The sequence below is a fragment of the Agelaius phoeniceus genome, chromosome 36, assembly GCF_051311805.1.
Source record: "Agelaius phoeniceus isolate bAgePho1 chromosome 36, bAgePho1.hap1, whole genome shotgun sequence".
NCBI classification, from domain to species: domain Eukaryota; kingdom Metazoa; phylum Chordata; class Aves; order Passeriformes; family Icteridae; genus Agelaius; species Agelaius phoeniceus.
Genome location: NC_135300.1, coordinates 1,570,589 through 1,590,238, shown reverse-complemented (window position 1 = coordinate 1,590,238; position 19,650 = coordinate 1,570,589). Strand labels below are relative to the sequence as shown.

Below are 19,650 nucleotides of genomic sequence, written 5' to 3'. Positions count from 1 at the left end.
TGGGGATTTTTTGGGGGAATTTTGGGGGGATTTTTTGTGGTAAATTTGGGGGATTATTGGGGATTTTTTGGGGGATTTTTTTGGGAATTTTGGGGGAATTTTGGGGGATTTGGGGAATTTTGGGGAGATTTTTGGGGGATTTTTTTGTGGGGAACTTTGGGAGGAATTTTGGGATTTTTGGGGATTTTTTAAAAAAATTTTTTGGGGGAATTTTTTGGGAATTTTTGGGGGAATTTTTGGGTAAATTTTGGGGATTTTTGGGGAATTTTTGGGGGGAATTTTGGAGATTTTTTGGGGGGAATTTGGGGATTTTTTGGGCTAAATTTGGGGACTTTTTTGGGATGAATTTTTCCATTTTTGGAGTGAATTTTGGGGATTTTTTTGGGGGTGAATTTTCCCATGTTTGAGGTGAATTTTGGGGATTTTTAGGGGGAATTTTGGAGATTTTTGGGGGAAATATTTTGGGATTTTTTGGTTTTTTTGGGGAATTTTGGGGATTTTTTGGGGGAAATTTTGGGACTTTTGTGCCAAAAGTTTGGGGATTTTTGGGGGTGAATTTTGGGGACTTTTTTGGGGTGAATTTTCCCATTTTTGGGGTGAATTTTGGAGATTTTTTGGGGTGAATTTTGGGGATTTTTTGGGGTGAATTTTCCCATTTTTGGGGGAAATTTTGGGGAATTTTTGGGGGGATTTTTTTTGGGATTTTTTGGGGGAATTTTGGGGATTTTTGGGGGGGAATTTTGGGGGGAATTTTTGGGGGAATTTTTTTTGGATTTTAGGGGATTTTTTGGCGGAATTTTGGGGGGAATTTTGGAGAATTTTGGGGATTTTTTGGGGGTATTTCAGTTGAATTTTGGGGGGAATTTTGGAGGATTTTCTGGGGAATTTGGGGGGGAATTTTGGGGTGAATTTTGGGGAATTTTTGGGGGAATTTTTGGGGAATTTTTTTGGGGATTTTTTGGGGAAATTTTGGGGATTTTTTTTGGGGATTTTTTGGGGGAATTTTTGGGGATTTTGGGGATTTTTTGGCCGAATTTTGGGGATTTTTGGGGAATTTGGGGGATTTTTTGGGGGAACTTTGGGGGATTTTTTTTGGGAATGTGGGGGATTTTTGGGACTTTTTTGGGGGGATTTTGGGGGAATTTTGGGAGAATTTTGGGGAATTTTTGGGGGGGATTTGGGTTGATTTTGGGGGGAATTTTGAGGGGAATTTTTTGGGTGAATTTTGGGATATTTTTGTGGTAACTTTGGGGGATTTTTTGGGGCAAATGTTCCCATTTTTGGGGTGAATTTTGGGGATTTTTTGGGGGAAATTTTGCGCCAAAAGTTTGGGGATTTTCGGGGGGTGAATTTTGTGATAAATTTTAGGATTTTTGGTGTAAATTTTCCCAATTTTGGCTAAATTTTGTTCATTTCCCCCTCAGATGCAGCTGCTCCGTTTCTTTGTGCTGCCCCCGGCCCTGGGGGGGGTCCCTGAGCTCGGGGTCCCCTCGGGCCTGGGCTCCCCCAAATTCCCCCAAATTCTGGGATTTTTATGGCCAAAAATTGGGATTTTTATGGCAAAAATTGGGATTTTTATGGGGAAATTTTGGGATTTTTATGGGAAAATTCCCCCAAAATTTGGGATTTTTATGGGGAATTTTGGGGATTTTTTGGGGGGATTTTTGGGGATTTTTTTTGAGAATTTTGGGAGAATTTTTGGGGGAATTTTGGGGATTTTCTGGAGAATTTTGGGGATTTTTTGGGATTTTTCTGGGGGATTTTTGGGGAATTTTTGGGGGAATTTTTGGGGAGAATTTGGGGGATTTTTTGGGGAAATTTTGGGGATTTTTTTGGGGGATTTTTTTGGGGGAATTTTGGGGGTTTTTTGGGGAATTTTTGGCCGAATTTTGGGGATTTTTGGGGGAATTTTGGGGATTTTTTTTTGGGGATTTTTTTTGGGGAATTTTGGGGATTTTTGGGCGGAATTTTGGAGATTTTTTTTGGGATTTTTTGGGGGAATTTTTGGGGATTTTTTGGGGGGAATTTTGGGGATTTTTTGAGGGATTTTTGGGGAATTTTGGGGAATTTTGGAGATTTTTTGGTAATTTTGGGGGGAATTTTTTGGTAAATTTGCGGGGGATTATTGGGATTTTTGGGGAATTTTGGGGGGAATTTTGGGGGATTTTTTTGAGGAATTTGGGGATTTTTTGGGGGGATTATTGGGGAATTTTGGGTGGATATTTGGGTGGATTTTTGGGGTAAATTTTGGCATTTTTAGGTAAATTTTGTTCATTTTCCCCTCAGATGCAGCTGCTCCGTTTCTTTGTGCTGCCCCCGGCCCTGGGGGGGGTCCCTGAGCTCGGGGTCCCCTCGGGCCTGGGCTCCCCCAAATTCCCCCAAATTCTGGGATTTTTATGGGAAAATTCCCCCCAAATTTGGGATTTTTATGAGGGAAAATTCCCCCAAATTTGGGATTTTTTATTGGGATTTTTATGGCAAAAGTTTGGGAATTTTTTGGGGGGTGAATTTTGGGACTTTTGGGGTGAATTTTGGGAATTTTTGGGGTGAATTTTGGGGATTTTTGGGGGGATTTTTTGGGGGGATTTTTGGGGATTTTTTGCGGGATTGCGGGAATTTTTTGGGATTTTTTTTGGGATTTTTAGGGGATTTTTAGGTGGAATTTTGGGAGAATTTTGGGGATTTTTTGAGGGGATTTTTGTTGATTTTGGGGGGATTTTTGGGGCGATTTTGGGGATTTTTGGGGGGTAATTTTAGGGACTTTTTTGGGGTGAACTTTCCCATGTTTTGTGGTAAATTTGGGGATGTTTTTGGGGTAAATTTTGGCATTTTTAGGTAAATTTTGTTCTTTTTTCCCCCTCAGATGCAGCTGCTCCGTTTCTTTGTGCTGCCCCCGGCCCTGGGGGGGGTCCCTGAGCTCGGGGTCCCCTCGGGCCTGGGCTCCCCCCTGGAGGTGGCCAAGGGGGCGGAGCCGGGGGTGAGCGGGGCCAGCTGGGAGCTCTGCTGGTACCTGGGCTGGGCAGGTGAGAATTGGGGTCAAAAACCCAAATTTTGGGCAATTTTGGGCGAAATTTGGGCGAAATTTGGGTGAAATTTGGGTGAAATTTGGGTGAATTTTGGTGAAATTCTGGTGTTTTTTCATGACGTTTTGGGGATTTTTGGGCTTTTTTTGGGGTTCCTGGGTGGGTTCTGAGAGGTTGGGGCTCCCCTGGGCTGGGCAGGTGAGATTGGGGTGAAAAACACAAATTTTGGGCAATTTTGGGCGAAATTTGGGTGAAATTTGAGTGAATTTTGGGTGAAATTTGGGCTTTTTCCGGGTGAATTTTGGTGAAATTTTGGGGGTTTTTGGGTGGTTTTTGGGGTTTTTGGGTGGTTTGGGATCACCGGGGTCACCTGGGAGCTCTGCTGGTACCTGGGCTGGGCAGGTGAGAATTGGGGCCAAAAACCCAAATTTTGGGCAATTTTGGGCGAAATTTGGGCGAAATTTGGGCGAAATTTGGGTGAAATTTGGGTGACATTTGGGTGAAATTTTGGTGAAATTTGGGTGAAATTTGGGTGAAATTTGGGTGAAATTTGGGCTTTTTCCGGGTGAATTTTGGTGAAATTTTGGGGTTTTTGGGGTGAATTTTGGTGAAATTTTGGGGTTTTGGGGTGGTTTGGGGCCACCTGGGAGCTCTGCTGGTACCTGGGCTGGGCAGGTGAGAATTGGCTGAAAAACGGCGATTTTGGGCAATTTTGGGTGAAATTTGGGTGAAATTTGGGCGAAATTTGGGCGAAATTTGGGCTTTTTTCGGGTGAATTTTGGTGAAATTTTGGGGTTTTTGGGTGGTTTTGGGGTCACCTGGGAGCTCTGCTGGTACCTGGGCTGGGCAGGTGAGATTTGGGGTCAAAAACCCAAATTTTGGGCAATTTTGGGCGAAATTTGGGTGAAATTTGGGTGAAATTTGGGTGAATTTTGGTGAAATTTTGGGGTTTTTTGGTGGTTTTTGGTGAAATTTTGGCGGTTTCTGGGTGGGTTCTGAGAGGTTGGGGCTCACCTGGGCTGGGCAGGTGAGAATTGGGGCAAAAAACCCCAATTTTGGGCAATTTTGGGTGAAATTTGGGCTTTTTACGGGTGAATTTTGGTGAAATTTTGGGGATTTTTTGGGTGGTTTGGGATCACCGGGGCCAGCTGGGAGCTCTGCTGGTACCTGGGCTGGGCAGGTGAGATTTGGGGTGAAAAACGGAGATTTTGGGCAATTTGGGGTGAAATTTCGGTTTTTTCGGGTGAATTTTGGTGAAATTTTGGGGATTTTTTGGTGAAATTTTGGGGATTTTCTGGGTTTTTTTTGGGTGGTTTTGGGGTCACCTGGGAGCTCTGCTGGTACCTGGGCTGGGCAGGTGAGATTTGGGGTCAAAAACGGCGATTTTGGGCAATTTGGGGTGAAATTTAAGTGAGGAGGAGCTGCGGGTGCTGCGCTGGATTTGGGGATTTTAATGGGATTTTAGTGGATTTTAATGGGGGTTTGAATAGGATTTGAATGGGATTTTTATGGGATTTTTTTCAGTTTTAATGCAATTTTAATGGGATTTTTTTCTGGATTTGGGGGATTTTTCTGGGATATTTTGAAGTTTCTGATTCCTCCCAATGTTTTGGGGTGCAGGTGAGGCCCCCCCAAACGAGGAGGAGCTGCGGGTGCTGCGCTGGATCCTGGGGGATTCTATGGGATTTTAAATGGGATTTTAATGGGATTTTAATGGGATTTTTTTGGATTTTTAATGGGATTTTAATGGGATTTTTAATGGGATTTTTATGGGATTTTCATGGGATTTTTTAGGGGGATTTTAGTGGCTTTTTTAATGGGATTTTTATGAATTTTTAAATGGGATTTTTAAATGGGATTTTTATGGGATTTTTTAATGAGATTTTTAATAGGATTTTTTAATGGGACTTTTTTGGGTATTTTATGGGATTTTTAATGAGATTTTTAATGGGATTTTAAAATGGGATTTTTATAGGATTTTAATGGATTTTCAATGGGATTTTAAAGGGATTTTAATGGGATTTCTGCAATTTTTATGGGATTTTTAAATGGGATTTTCATGGGATTTTAATAGGATTTTTATGGGATTTTCAATAGAATTTTTTGGAATTTTTGATGGGGTTTTAATGTGATTTTTCATGGGATTTTTTTCAGGATTTTTATGGGATTTTTTGCAGTTTTAATGCCATTTTTATAGGATTTTTAATGGGATTTTTCCCTTTGGGGTGCAGGCGAGGCCCCCCCAAACGAGGAGGAGCTGCGGGTGCTGCGCTGGATCCTGGGGGATTTGAATGGGATTTTTTTGTAGGATTTTAATGGGATCTTTATGGGATTTTTTAATGGGATTTTAATGGGATTTTAGTGCCATTTTAATGGGATTTTTTCCCTTTGGGTTCCAGGTGAGGCCCCCCCAAACGAGGAGGAGCTGCGGGTGCTGCGCTGGATTGGGGGATTCCTATGGGATTTTTAATGGCATTTTAAATGGGATTTTAATGGGATTTTTTTAGAATTTTTATGGGATTTTTTTGTAGGATTTTTATGGGATTTTTAATGGGATTTTTCCTTTCTGGGTTCCAGGTGAGGCCCCCCCAAACGAGGAGGAGCTGCGGGTGCTGTGCTGGATTGGGGGGATTTCAATGGGATTTTTTTCATTTTTAATGCAATTTTAATGGGATTTTTTGGGATTTTCCCTTTTTCCATGGGATTTTTTAGGATTTTTAATGGGATTTTTCCCTTTTGGGTTCCAGGTGAGACCCCCCAAACGAGGAGGAGCTGCGGGTGCTGCGCTGGATCCTGGGGGATTTGAATGGGATTTCAATGGGATTTTTTTCATTTTAATACAATTTTAATGGGATTTTTATGGGATTTTTAATGGGATTTTAATGGGATTTTTATGGGATTTTAAATGGATTTTTATGGGATTTTAGTGCCATTTTAATGGGATTTTTCCCTTTGGGATGCAGGTGAGGCCCCCCCAAACGAGGAGGAGCTGCGGGTGCTGCCCTGGATCCTGGGGGAGTCCTATGGGATTTCAATGGGATTTTTTGCAGTTTTAATGCAATTTTAATGGGATTTTTTGGGATTTTCCCTTTTTCCATGGGATTTTTTAGGATTTTTAATGGGATTTTTTCCCTTTGGGTTCCAGGTGAGGCCCCCCAAACGAGGAGGAGCTGCGGGTGCTGCGCTGGATTGGGGGATTCCTATGGGATTTTTAATGGCATTTTAAATGGGATTTTAATGGGATTTTTTGTAGGATTTTAATGGGATCTTTACGGGATTTTTTAATGGGATTTTTATGGAATTTTAAAGGATTTTTAATGGGATTTTTATAGGATTTCTTATGGATTTTCATGGGATTTTAATGAGATTTTTATGGGACTTTTATGGGATTTTAATGGGATTTTTATAGGATTTCTTATGGATTTTTCATGGGATTTTTTTTAGGATTTTAATGGGATTTTTTCATTTTTAATACAATTTTAATGGGATTTTTATGGGATTTTAATGGATTTTTAATGGGATTTTTATAGGATTTCTTATGGATTTTTCATGGGATTTTAATGAGATTATTTTAGGATTTTAATGGATTTTTTTCATTTTTAATACAATTTTAATGCCATTTTTATGGGATTTTTAATGGGATTTTTCCCTTTGGGGTGCAGGCGAGGCCCCCCCAAACGAGGAGGAGCTGCGGGTGCTGCGCTGGATTGGGGGATTCCTATGGGATTTTAATGGGATTTTAAATGGGATTTAATTGGATTTAATTGGATTTTTAATGGGATTTTTGTAGGATTTTTAATGGAAGTTTTATGAGATTTTAATGGGATTTCTATGGGGGTTTTAATGGGATTTTTAATGGGATTTTTTTGTGGGATTTTAATGGGATTTTGAATGGGATTTTTAAATGAGATTTTAATGGGATTTTTAATGGGATTTTAATGGGATTTTTCTAGGATTTCTCATGGGATTTTAATGGGGTTTTTAATAGGATTTTAATGGGATTTTAAATGAGATTTTTAATAGGATTTTTTAATGGGATTTTTAATGGGATTTTTAATGGGATTTTTATGAGCTTTTTAATGGGATTTTTAATGGGATTTTTATGGGATTTTTAATGGGTTTTTAAATGGAATTTTTAATGAGATTTTTAGTGAGATTTTTATGGGATTTTTATTGGATTTTAATGGATTTTCATGAGATTTTCATGGGACTTTTATGGAATTTTTATGGGATTTAATGGGATTTTTTGGGGATTTTAATGGGATTTTTGATGGGATTTTTAATGGGATTTTAATGGGATTTTTATGGGATTTTCATAGGATCTTAATGGGATTTTTTAATGGGATTTTTTAATGGGATTTTAAGGGGATTTTTCTAGGATTTCTCATGGGATTTTAATGGATTTTTATAGGATTTTAGTGGGATTTTTGCAATTTTAATGGGATTTTTATGGGATTTGAATGGGACTTTTATGGGATTTTTTAATGGGATTTTAATGGGATTTTAGTGCCATTTTAATGGGATTTTTTCCCTTTTGGGGTGCAGGCGAGGTCCCCCCAAACGAGGAGGAGCTGCGGGTGCTGCGCTGGATTGGGGGATTCCTATGGGATTTTTAATGGCATTTTAAATGGGATTTTAATGGATTTGAATGGGATTTTTTTCATTTTTAATGCAATTTTTATGGGATTTTTAATGGGATTTTTCCCTTTGGGTTCCAGGTGAGGCCCCCCCAAACGAGGAGGAGCTGCGGGTGCTGCGCTGGATCCTGGGGTCCCCCCTGGCGCAGGGCGGGGACGTGGCCCAGAGGAGCTTCCTGAGCCCCCAGGGGCCCCACGTGCTGCTGGAGATCGGGCCCAGGTCAGGAATTTGGGGATTTTGGGCAATTTTGGGGCATTTCCGGGATTTTGGGGAATTTTGGGGGGATTGGAGGGGATTTTGGGGAAATTTTGGGGGATTGGAGGGGATTTTGGGCAGATTTAAGGGGGATTTTTGGGGATTTTTTGGGGATTTTTTTGGGGATTTTTGGGGAAATTTAGGGGGGATTTTGGGGATTATTTGGGATTTTTTGGGATTTTTTTGAAATTTTTGGGGCAATTTTTTTGGGATTTTTTGGGGGTATTATTTGGGATTTTTTGGGGGTATTATTTGGGATTTTTTGGGGAATTTTGGGGGGATTTTGGGGCAATTTTGGGGCATTTCCGGGGTTTTGGGGAATTTAGGGGGATTGGAGGGGATTTTGGGGAAATTTAACGGGGATTTTTGGGGGATTTTGGGCAAATTTAAGGGGGATTTTTGGGGATTTTGGGGGATTTTGAGGCGATTTTTGAGGAAATTTAGGGGGGATTTTTGGGGGATTTTGGGCAAATTTAAGGGGGATTTTTGGGGAATTTTGGGGCAATTTTTGGGGAAATTTAGGGGGGATTTTGGGGCAATTTTTGGGGAAATTTAGGGGTGATTTTTGGGGAATTTTGGGGCAATTTGAGGGAATTTTGGGCAAATTTAAGGGGATTTTTGGGGAATTTTGGGGGATTTTGGGGAATTTTTGGGGAATTTTGGGGGAATTTTTGGGGAATTTTAAGGGATTTTTGGGGGATTATTTGGGATTTTTTGGGGATTTTTTTGGAATTTTTTTGATTTTTTGGGGGCGTTATTTGGGATTTTTTGGGGATTTTGGGGCAATTTTTGGGGAATTTTTGGGGAAATTTAGGGGGGATTTTTGGGGATTATTTGGGATTTTTTGGGATTTTTTGGGGGCATTTTTTGGGATTTTTGGGGAATTTTGGGGCAATTTTTGGGGAATTTTAAGGGGATTTTTGGGGATTATTTGGGATTTTTGGGGAATTTTTTGGGATTTTTGGGGAATTTTTTGGGGGCCATTATTTGGGATTTTTGGTGAATTTTGGGGAAATTTGAGAGGATTTTAAGGGGATTTTTGGGGGGATTTTGGGGAAAATTTAGGGGGGATTTTTGGAGGATTTTGGGGCGATATTTGGGGAAATTTAAGGGGGATTTTTGGGGGATTTTGAGGTGATTTTTGGGGAAATTTAGGGGGGATTTTGGGGGATTTTGGGGCAATTTGAGGGAATTTTGGGCAAATTTTGGGGGGATTTTTGGGGGATTTTGGGGCAATTTGAGGGAATTTTGGGCAAATTTAGGGGGGATTTTTGGGGGATTTTGGGCAAATTTAAGGGGGATTTGAGGGAATTTTGGGCAAATTTAAGGGGGATTTTTGGGGATTTTTTGGGGAATTTTGGGGTAATTTTTGGGGAATTTTGGGGGATTTTAAGGGGATTTTTGGGGGATTATTTGGGATTATTTGGGATTTTTTGGGAATATTTTTTGGATTTTTTGGGGGCATTATTTGGGATTTTTTGGGGATTTTGGGGCAATTTTTGGGGAATTTTTGGGGAAATTTAGGGGGGATTTTTGGGGGATTATTTGGGATTTTTTGGGATTTTTTTGGAATTTTTTGGATTTTTTGGGGAATTTTTTTGGATTTTTTGGTGAATTTTGAGGAAATTTGAGGGGATTTTAAGGGGATTTTTGGGGGGATTTTGGGGGAAATTTAAGGGGGATTTTTGGGGGATTTTGGGGCGATATTTGGGGAAATTTAAGGGGGATTTTTGGGGATTTTTGGGGGATTTTGGGGATTTTTTGGGGAAATTTAGGGGGGATTTTTGGGGAATTTTGGGGCAATTTGAGGGAATTTTGGGCAAATTTAGGGGGAATTTTTGGGGGATTTTGGGGCAATTTGAGGGAATTTTGGGCAAATTTAAGGGGGATTTTTGGGGAATTTTGGGTAAATTTAAGGGGGATTTTTGGGGGATTTTGGGGATTTTTTAGGAAATTTAGGGGGGATTTTTGGGGGATTTTGGGGTGATATTTGGGGAAATTTAGGGGGGATTATTTGGGATTTTTGGGGGATTATTTTTGATTTTTGGGGGATATTTTTGGAATTTTTTGGGATTTTTTTGGGATTTTTTTGGAATTTTTTGAGGGCATTATTTGGGATTTTTTTGGTGAATTTTGGGGCAAATTTGGGTTTTTTAGGGGATTTTTTGCGGGATTTTTCTGGCGATTTTGGGAATTTGGAGCTAATTAAGGAGAGCTCATTAGTATTAATTAATTAATTGGGGTTAATTATGGCAGGCTGGGGGCTGTGTCCTTATGCCACCTTTTGGGGAAGATTTTGGGTTTTTTTTAGGGGATTTTTTAGGGGATTTTTCTGGTAATTTTGGGCATTTTGGCCTAATGAAGGACAGCTCATTAGTACTAATTAATTAATTGGGGTTAATTATGGCAGGCTGGGGGTTGTGTCCTTATGCCACCTTTTGGGGGCGATTTTGGGGGGGATTTTGGGTTTTTTTTAGGGGATTTTTTGTGGGATTTTTCTGGCAATTTTGGGCATTTTGGCCTAATGAAGGACAGTTCATTAGTATTAATTAATTAATTGGGGTTAATTACAGCAGGCTGGGGGCTGTGTCCTTATGCCACCTTTTGGGGAAGATTTTGGGGTTTTTTTAGGGGATTTTTTAGGGGATTTTTCTGGCGATTTTGGGAATTTGGGGCTAATTAAGGACAGTTCATTAGTGGTAATTAATTAATTGTGTTAATTATGGCAGGCTGGGGGTTGTGTCCTTATGCCACCTTTTGGGGAAGATTTTGGGTTTTTTTTAGGGGATTTTTTATGGGATTTTTTTGGCGATTTTGGGAACTTGGGGCTAATTAAGGACAGTTCATTAGTGGTAATTAATTAATTGGGGTTAATTATGGCAGGCTGGGGGTTGTGTCCTTATGCCACCTTTTGGGGAAGATTTTGGGGTTTTTTTAGGGGATTTTTTATGGGATTTTTCTGGCGATTTTGGGCATTTTGGCCTAATTAAGGACAGCTCATTAATGCTAATTAATTAATGGTGTTAATTACAGCAGGCTGGGGGCTGTGTCCTTATGCCACCATTTGGGGGGGGATTTTTGGGGTTTTTTAGGGGATTTTTTATGGGATTTTTCTGGCAATTTTGGGCATTTTGGCCTAATGAAGGACAGTTCATTAGTGCTAATTAATTAATTAATTGTGTTAATTACGGCAGGCTGGGGGTTGTGTCCTTCTGCCACTTTTTGGAGGATTTTGGGGTTTTTTAGGGGATTTTTTGTGGGATTTTTCTGGTAATTTTCAGGGCATTTTGGCCTAATGAAGGAGAGCTCATTAGTGCTAATTAATTAATTGGTGTTAATTATGGCAGGCTGGGGGCTGTGTCCTTATGCCACTTTTTGGAGGATTTTGGGGTTTTTTAAGGCATTTTTTGCAGGATTTTTCTGGTAATTTTGGGAATTTGGGGCTAATTAAGGAGAGCTCATTAGTATTAATTAATTAATTGGTGTTAATTACGGCAGGCTGGGGGCTGTGTCCTTATGCCACCTTTTGGGGGGGGATTTTTGGGGTTTTTTAGGGGATTTTTTATGGGATTTTTCTGGCGATTTTGGGAATTTGGAGCTAATTAAGGAGAGCTCATTAGTATTAATTAATTAATGGTGTTAATTACCACAGGCTGGGGGCTGTGTCCTTATGCCACCTTTTGGGGGGGGATTTTTGGGGTTTTTTTAGGGGATTTTTTATGGGATTTTTCTGGCAATTTTGGGCATTTTGGCCTAATGAAGGACAGCTCATTAGTGCTAATTAATTAATTAATTGGGGTTAATTATGGCAGGCTGGGGGTTGTGTCCTTATGCCACCTTTTGGGGGGGATTTTGGGGTTTTTTAGGGGATTTTTTATGGGATTTTTATGGCAATTTTAGGGCATTTTGGCCTAATCAGGGACAGCTCATTAGTGCTAATTAATTAATTAATTGGGGTTAATTATGGCAGGCTGGGGGCTGTGTCCTTCTGCCACCTTTTGGGGAGGGTTTTGGGGTTTTTTAGGGGATTTTTTATGGGATTTTTCTGGCGATTTTGGGAATTTGGGGCTAATTAAGGACAGTTCATTAGTGCTAATTAATTAATTGTGTTAATTGTGGCAGGCTGGGGGTGTGCACGCCCCTGTCCACCAATGCCGTGTCCCTGTGCCACGCGGCCGGGCTGAGCCAAGTGCGACGCATGGAGAGATCCCGCAGGATCCTGCTGCAGGTGGGGCAGAAACTTCCCAAAAAATGGCCAAAAAATGCCCAAAAAATGGCCAAAAATTGCCCAAAACATGGCCAAAAAATTGCCCAAACAATGCCCAAAAAATGGCCAAAAATTGCCCAAAAAATGGCCAAAAAATGGCCAAAAATTGCCCAAACAATGCCCAAAAAATGGCCAAAAATTGCCCAAAAAACGCCCAAACAATGGCCAAAAATTGCCCAAAACATGGCCAAACAATGCCCAAAAAATGGCCAAAAAATGGCCAAAAATTGCCCAAACAATGCCCAAAAAATGGCCAAAAAATTGCCCAAACAATGCCCAAACAATGCCCAAAAAATGGCCAAAAAATGGCCAAACAATGCCCAAAAAATGGCCAAAAATTGCCCAAACAATGGCCAAAAATTGCCCAAACAATGCCCAAAAAATGGCCAAAAAATGGCCAAAAAACGCCCAAAAAATGGCCAAAAGTTGCCCAAAAAACGCCCAAACAATGCCCAAAAAATGGCCAAAAATGCCCAAAAATTGCCCAAAAAATGGCCAAAAAATTGCCCAAACAATGCCCAAACAATGCCCAAAAAATGGCCAAAAAATGCCCAAACAATGCCCAAAAAAATGGCCAAAAAATGGCCAAAAATTGCCCAAACAATGCCCAAAAAATGGCCAAAAATTGCCCAAAAAATAGCCAAAAATGGCCCAAAAAATTGCCCAAAAAATGGCCAAACAATGCCCAAAAAATGCCCAAAAAATGGCCAAAAATTGCCCAAAAAATGGCCAAACAATGCCCAAAAATGGCCAAAAATTGCCCAAACAATGCCCAAAAAATGGCCAAAAAATGGCCAAAATATGGCCAAACAATGCCCAAAAAATGGCCAAAAATTGCCCAAACAATGCCCAAAAAATGGCCAAAAAATGCCCAAAAAATGGCCAAAAAATGCCCAAAAAACGCCCAAACAATGCCCAAAAATGCCCAAAAAATGGCCAAAAAATGGCCAAAAAATGGCCAAACAATGCCCAAAAAATGGCCAAAAATGGCCAAAAAATGGCCAAAAATTGCCCAAAAAATGGCCATACAATGCCCAAACAATGCCCAAACAATGCCCAAAAAATGGCCAAAAATTGCCCAAACAATGCCCAAAAAATGGCCAAAAAATGGCCAAAAATTGCCCAAAAAACGCCCAATGGCCAAAAAATGGTCAAAAAATGGCCAAAAATTGCCCAAACAATGCCCAAAAATGGCCAAAAATTGCCCAAAAAACGCCCAAACAATGCCCAAAAAAAGGCCAAAAATTGCCCAAAAATTGCCCCAAAAATGCAAAAAAATCCCCAAAAATTTCCTCCAAAAATGCCCCCAAAAATTTCCTCAAAAATGCAAAAAAGTCCCCAAAAATTTCCTCCAAAAATGCCCCAAAAATTCCCCAAAAATTTCCCCAAAAATGCAAAAACATCCCCCAGAAATTCCCCAAAAATTGCCTCAAAATTCACGAAAAAATTTCCCCCTAAACTGGCCAGAAATGACCCAAAAATTTCCCCAAAACTGCCCAAAAAACGCCCCAAAAATTCCCCAAAAATTGCCACAAAATTCACAAAAAATTTCCCCGAAAATATCCCCAAAAATTCCCCCAAAATTGCCCAAAAAACGCCCAAAAAATCCCCAAAATTGCTCCAAATTTCCTCAAAAATTCCCCAAAAAATTTCCCAAAAATTGCCCAAAAAAGTCCCCCAAAATTTCCCCAAAAGTGCCCAAAAAATTCCCCAAAATTGGCCCAAAAATTTCCCAAAAAGTGCCCAAAAATTCCCTAAAAATTGCCCCAAAAATTCCCCAAAAACCACCCCAAAAACGCCTCAAGAATTCCCCTAAAATCGCCCCAAAAATGCCCAAAAATTCCCCCAAAATTGCCCAAAAAACGCCCAAAAAATTCCCCAAAAATTCCCCCAAAATTCCCCAAAAATTGCCCCAAAATGCCCAAATTTGCCCAAAAATATCCTCCAAAAATGCCCAAAAATTCACAAAAAATTCCCCCCAAATTTCCCCAAAAATGCAAAAAAGGCCAAAAAAAATCCCCCAAAAATGCCCCAAAAATTCCCCCAAAATTGCCACAAAATTGCCACAAAGTTGCCCAAAAAATGCCCAAAAAATTCTGTAAAAATGCCTCAAAAATTCACAAAAAATTCCCCAAAAATGCCCAAAAAATTCCCCAAAAGTTGCCCCAAAATTCCCAAACAATTCCCAAAAAAAACCCCAAAAATTCTCTCAAAATTCTCCCAAAATTGCCCAAAAAAAACCCCCCAAAATCCCCCAAAATGCCTCAAAAATTCACAAAAAACTCCCCAAAAAAATGCCCAATAAAATTCCCCCAAAATTTTCCCCAAAAATGCACAAAAAAGCCCCAAAATTGCCAAAAAACCCTGCCAAAAAAATCCCCAATAAATGCCCAAAAAAACGCCCCAAAAATTCCCCAAAATTGCCAAAACAATCCCCAAAAAATTCCCCAAAAATGCCAAAAAATTTCCCAAAAAATTCCCCAAAAATTCCCAAAAATTCCCCCAAAAATTCCCCAAAATATCCCCAAAAATTCTCTCAAAATTCCCCCAAAATTCCCCAAAAAAAAACCCCTCAAAATCCCCCGAAATGCCTCAAAAATTCACAAAAAACTCCCCAAAAATGCCCAAAAAATCCCAATAAAATTCCCCCAAAAAGTCAAAAAATTCCCCAAAAATTCCCCAAAAATTTCCCCAATAATTCCCCCCAAATTTCCCAAAAAAATTCCCAAAAATTCCCAAAAAAGCCTCAAAAATTCCCCAAAAATTTCCCCAAAATGTCCCCAACACTGTCCTGGTGTCTGCAAAGCTGTCCCCAGTGTCCCCAATGTCCCCAATGTCTGCAAACCCCCCCAATGTCCCCCCAAATGTCCCCAAGATCCTCAAATGTCCCCAATGTCCCCAATCCCATTAATGTCCCAATGTCCCCCAATGTCCCCCAATGTCCCCCAATGTCTCCTATCCCCCCCCCAATGCCCCCAATGTCCCCTCAATGTCCCCAATGTCCCCAATCCCCTCAATGTCCCCAATCTCATTAATGTCCCAGTGTCCCCAATGTCCCCTCAATGTCCCCCAATGCCCCCAATGTCTCCAACCTCCCCTCAATGTCCTCTCAATGTCCCCAATGTCCCCAATCCCATTAATGTCCCACTGTCCTCAATGTCCCCAATCCCTCTCAATGTCCCCAATCGTCCCCAATCGTCCCCAACCTCTCCCCAATGTCCCCCAATGTCTCCAACCCCCCTCAATGTCCCCATTCCCCCCAATGTCCCCAATGTCCCCTCAATGTCCCCAACCCCCCCTCAATGTCCTCTCAATGTCCCCATTGTCCCCAATGTCCCCATTGATGTCCCCAATGTCCCCAGTGTCCCCAACCCCCCTCAATGTCTCCAGTGTCCCCAATTCCCCCAATCCTCTCAATGTCCTCATTGTCCCCAATGTCCCCAATCCCATTAATGTCCCAGTGTCCTCAATGCCCCCAATGCCCCCAATCCCCCCAGTCTCCCCAATCCCCCTCAATGTCCCCATTCCCCCCAATGTCCCCAAATGTCCCCAGTGTCCCCTCAATGTCCCCAATCCCCCAATGTCCCCAATCCCCCTCAATGTCCCCAATGTCTCCAGTGTCCCCAATCCCATTAATGTCCCAGCGCCCTCAATGCCCCCAATGTCCCAGTGTCCCCAATCCCCCCAATGTCCCTAATGTCCCCTCAATGTCCCCAATGTCCCCATTCCCCCAATGCCTCCACCGTCCCCAATGTCCTCTCAATGTCCCCAATGTCCCCAATCCACCCAATTCCCTCAATGTCCCCCAATCCCCCCGTGTCCCCAATGTCCCCCCAATCCCTCCAATGTCCCCAATGTCCCCAATGTCCCCTCAATGCCTCCAATGTCCCCAATCCCCCTCAATACCCCCAATGTCCCAGCGTCCCCAATCCCCCCAAGGTCCCCAAGGTCCCCAATGTCCCCAATCCCCCCAGTGTCCCCATTCCCCCCATTGTCCCCAATCCCCCTCAATGTCCCCCCAATGTCCCCTCAATGTCCCCTCAATGTCCCCACTGTCCCCAATGTCTCCAACCCCCCCAGTCTCCCCAATCCTCTCAATGTCCCCAGCGTCCCCAATGTCCCCACTGTCCCGTCAATGTCCCCCCAATCCCCTCAATGTCTTCAATGTCCCCAGCAGCCCCAATGTCCCCAATGTCTCCAATCCCATTAATGTCTCAATGTCCCCAATGTCTCCAACCCCCCCAATGTCCCCTCGATGTCCCCTCGATGTCCCCGATGTCCCCAATCCCCTCAATGTCCCCAATGTCCCCAATCCACCCAATCCCCCCAGTGTCCCCAATATCCCCTCAATGTCCCCTCAATGTCTCCAATTCCCCCAATCCCCTCAATGTCCCCACTGTCCCCAATATCCCCTCAATGTCCCCAATCCCATTAATGTCCTAGTGTCCCCAATGTCCCCATTAATGTCCCCAATGCTCCCAACTCCCACATTGTCCCCAGTGTCCTCAATGTCCCCAATCCCCTCAATGTCCCCTCAATGTCCCCAACAGCCCCAGTGCCCCCAATATCCCCTCAATGTCCCCAATCCCATTAATGTTCCAGTGTCCCCAATGTCCCCTCAATGTCCCCAATGTCTCCAACTCCCCCTCAATGTCCTCTCAATGTCCCCCCAATGTCCCCAATCCCCTCAATGCCCCCATTGTCCCCAATGTCCCCAATGTCCCCAATGTCTCCTCAATGGCCCCCCAATCCCCCTCAATGGCCCCCAATGCCCCCAATGTCCCCATTCCCCCCCAATGTCCCCAATGTCCCCAATCCCATTAACGTCCCAGTGTCCTCAATGTCCCCTCAATGTCCCCAATGTCCTCATTGTCCCCAATGTCCCCTCAATGTCCCCTCAATGTCCCCAATGTCCCCTCAATGTCCCCAATCCCCCCAATGTCCCCAATCCTCCCAATGTCCCCAATTCCCCCAATCCCATCAATGTCCCCAGTGTCCCCCCAATGTCCCCTCAATGTCCCCAATGTCCCAGTGTCCCCAGTCCCCCAAATCCCCTCAATGTCCCCAATGTCCCCAATGTCCCCAATCCCCTCAATGTCCCCAATGTCCCCGCTGTGTCCCCAGGTGCCATCCCCGGTGTCCCCCGAGGTCCGTGCCCGCCTGGCCCGCGCTCTGCGGGACCCGGTGACAGAGCAGCTGTACCCGGAGCCCCTGGGCACCTTCGATGTCCCCGCGGTGCCCGTCCCTGTCACCACCATCGACGTCCTGGGCCGGGGACAGAGAGCCCTGAGGGAGGCGGACACCGAGCTGGGTGGGGACATTGGGGACATTGGGGACATTAATGGGGACAGAGAGCCCTGAGGGAGGCGGACACTGAGCTGGGTGAGGGACAATGGGGACATTGGGGACATTAATGGGGACATCACAGGGGACAGAGAGCCCTGAGGGAGGCAGACACTGAGCTGGGTGGGGACAATGGGGACATTGGGGACATTGGGGACACTGGGGACACATTGGGGATATTAATGGGGACAGAGAGCCCTGAGGGAGGCGGACACCGAGCTGGGTGGGGACATTGGGGACATTAATGGGGACATTGGGGACATTAATGGGGACATCACAGGGGACAGAGAGCCCTGAGGGAGGCGGACGCTGAGCTGGGTGAGGGACATTGGGGACATTAATGGGGACATTGGGGGACTGGGGACATTAATGGGGACAGAGAGCCCTGAGGGAGGCGGACACTGAGCTGGGTGGGGACATTGGGGACATTGGGGACATTGGGGACATTAATGGGGACATTAATGGGGACACTGGGGACATTAATGGGGACACTGGGGACACTGGGGGATTGGGGACAGAGAGCCCTGAGGGAGGTGGACACTGAGCTGGGTGAGGGACATTAATGGGGACATTAATGGGGACATTAATGGGGACATTGGGGACATCACAGGGGACAGAGAGCCCTGAGGGAGGCGGACGCCGAGCTGGGTGGGGACAATGGGGACATTAATGGGGACATTGGGGACATTAATGGGGACAGAGAGCCCTGAGGGAGGCGGACACCGAGCTGGGTGGGGACACTGGGGACATTAATGGGGACATTGGGGACATTAATGGGGACAGAGAGCCCTGAGGGAGGCGGACGCCGAGCTGGGTGGGGACACTGGGGACATTAATGGGGACATTGGGGACATTAATGGGGACAGAGAGCCCTGAGGGAGGCGGACACCGAGCTGGGTGGGGACATTGGGGGCATTGGGGACATTAATGGGGACATTGGGGGATTGGGGCCATTAATGGGGACAGAGAGCCCTGAGGGAGGCGGACACCGAGCTGGGTGGGGACAATGGGGACATTGGGGACATTAATGGGGACATTAATGGGGACAGAGAGCCCTGAGGGAGGCGGACACTGAGCTGGGTGAGGGACATTGGGGACATTAATGGGGACATTGGGGACATTAATGGGGACAGAGAGCCCTGAGGGAGGCGGACACTGAGCTGGGTGGGGACATTGGGGACATTGGGGACATTAATGGGGACATTGGGGGATTGGGGACATCACAGGGGACAGAGAGCCCTGAGGGAGGCGGACACGGAGCTGGGTGGGGACATTGGGGACATTGGGGACATTAATGGGGACATTAATGGGGACATTAATGGGGACAGAGAGCCCTGAGGGAGGCGGACACTGAGCTGGGTGGGGACATTGGGGACAATGGGGACATTAATGGGGACAGAGAGCCCTGAGGGAGGCGGACACTGAGCTGGGTGGGGACATTGGGGACACTGGGGACACTGGGGACACTGGGGACACTGGGGGATTGGGGACAGAGAGCCCTGAGGGAGGCGGACACTGAGCTGGGTGAGGGACATTGGGGACATTGGGGACATTAATGGGGACATTAATGGGGACAGAGAGCCCTGAGGGAGGCGGACACGGAGCTGGGTGAGGGACATTGGGGACATTAATGGGGACATTGGGGACATTGGGGACATCACAGGGGACAGAGAGCCCTGAGGGAGGCGGACACCGAGCTGGGTGGGGACATTGGGGACATTAATGGGGACATTGGGGACATTAATGGGGACATTGGGGACATTGGGGGACTGGGGACAGAGAGCCCTGAGGGAGGCGGACACCGAGCTGGGTGGGGACATTGGGGACATTAATGGGAACATTGGGGACATTGGGGACATCACAGGGGACAGAGAGCCCTGAGGGAGGCGGACACCGAGCTGGGTGGGGACAATGGGGACATTAATGGGGACATTGGGGACATTGGGGACATCACAGGGGACAGAGAGCCCTGAGGGAGGCAGACACTGAGCTGGGTGGGGACAATGGGGACATTAATGGGGACATTGGGGACATTAATGGGGACAGAGAGCCCTGAGGGAGGCGGACACTGAGCTGGATGAGGGACAATGGGGACATTGGGGACATTGGGAGATTGGGGACATT

At 44.4% G+C, this 19,650-nt stretch overlaps 1 protein-coding gene across 1 annotated transcript in view; it reads left to right on the top strand.

Annotated features, from left to right (window-relative positions):
* The window catches only part of PFAS (phosphoribosylformylglycinamidine synthase), a 57,962-nt gene that overhangs the window by 7,638 nt on the left and 30,674 nt on the right, over positions 1 to 19,650 (top strand). Inside the window, exons 2-5 of the mRNA XM_077192890.1 lie at positions 2,864 to 3,023; positions 7,742 to 7,880; positions 12,039 to 12,144; positions 17,308 to 17,494. Of these exons, the coding sequence (XP_077049005.1) occupies positions 2,864 to 3,023; positions 7,742 to 7,880; positions 12,039 to 12,144; positions 17,308 to 17,494 (592 nt within the window). The remainder of the gene's footprint in view (positions 1 to 2,863; positions 3,024 to 7,741; positions 7,881 to 12,038; positions 12,145 to 17,307; positions 17,495 to 19,650) is intronic.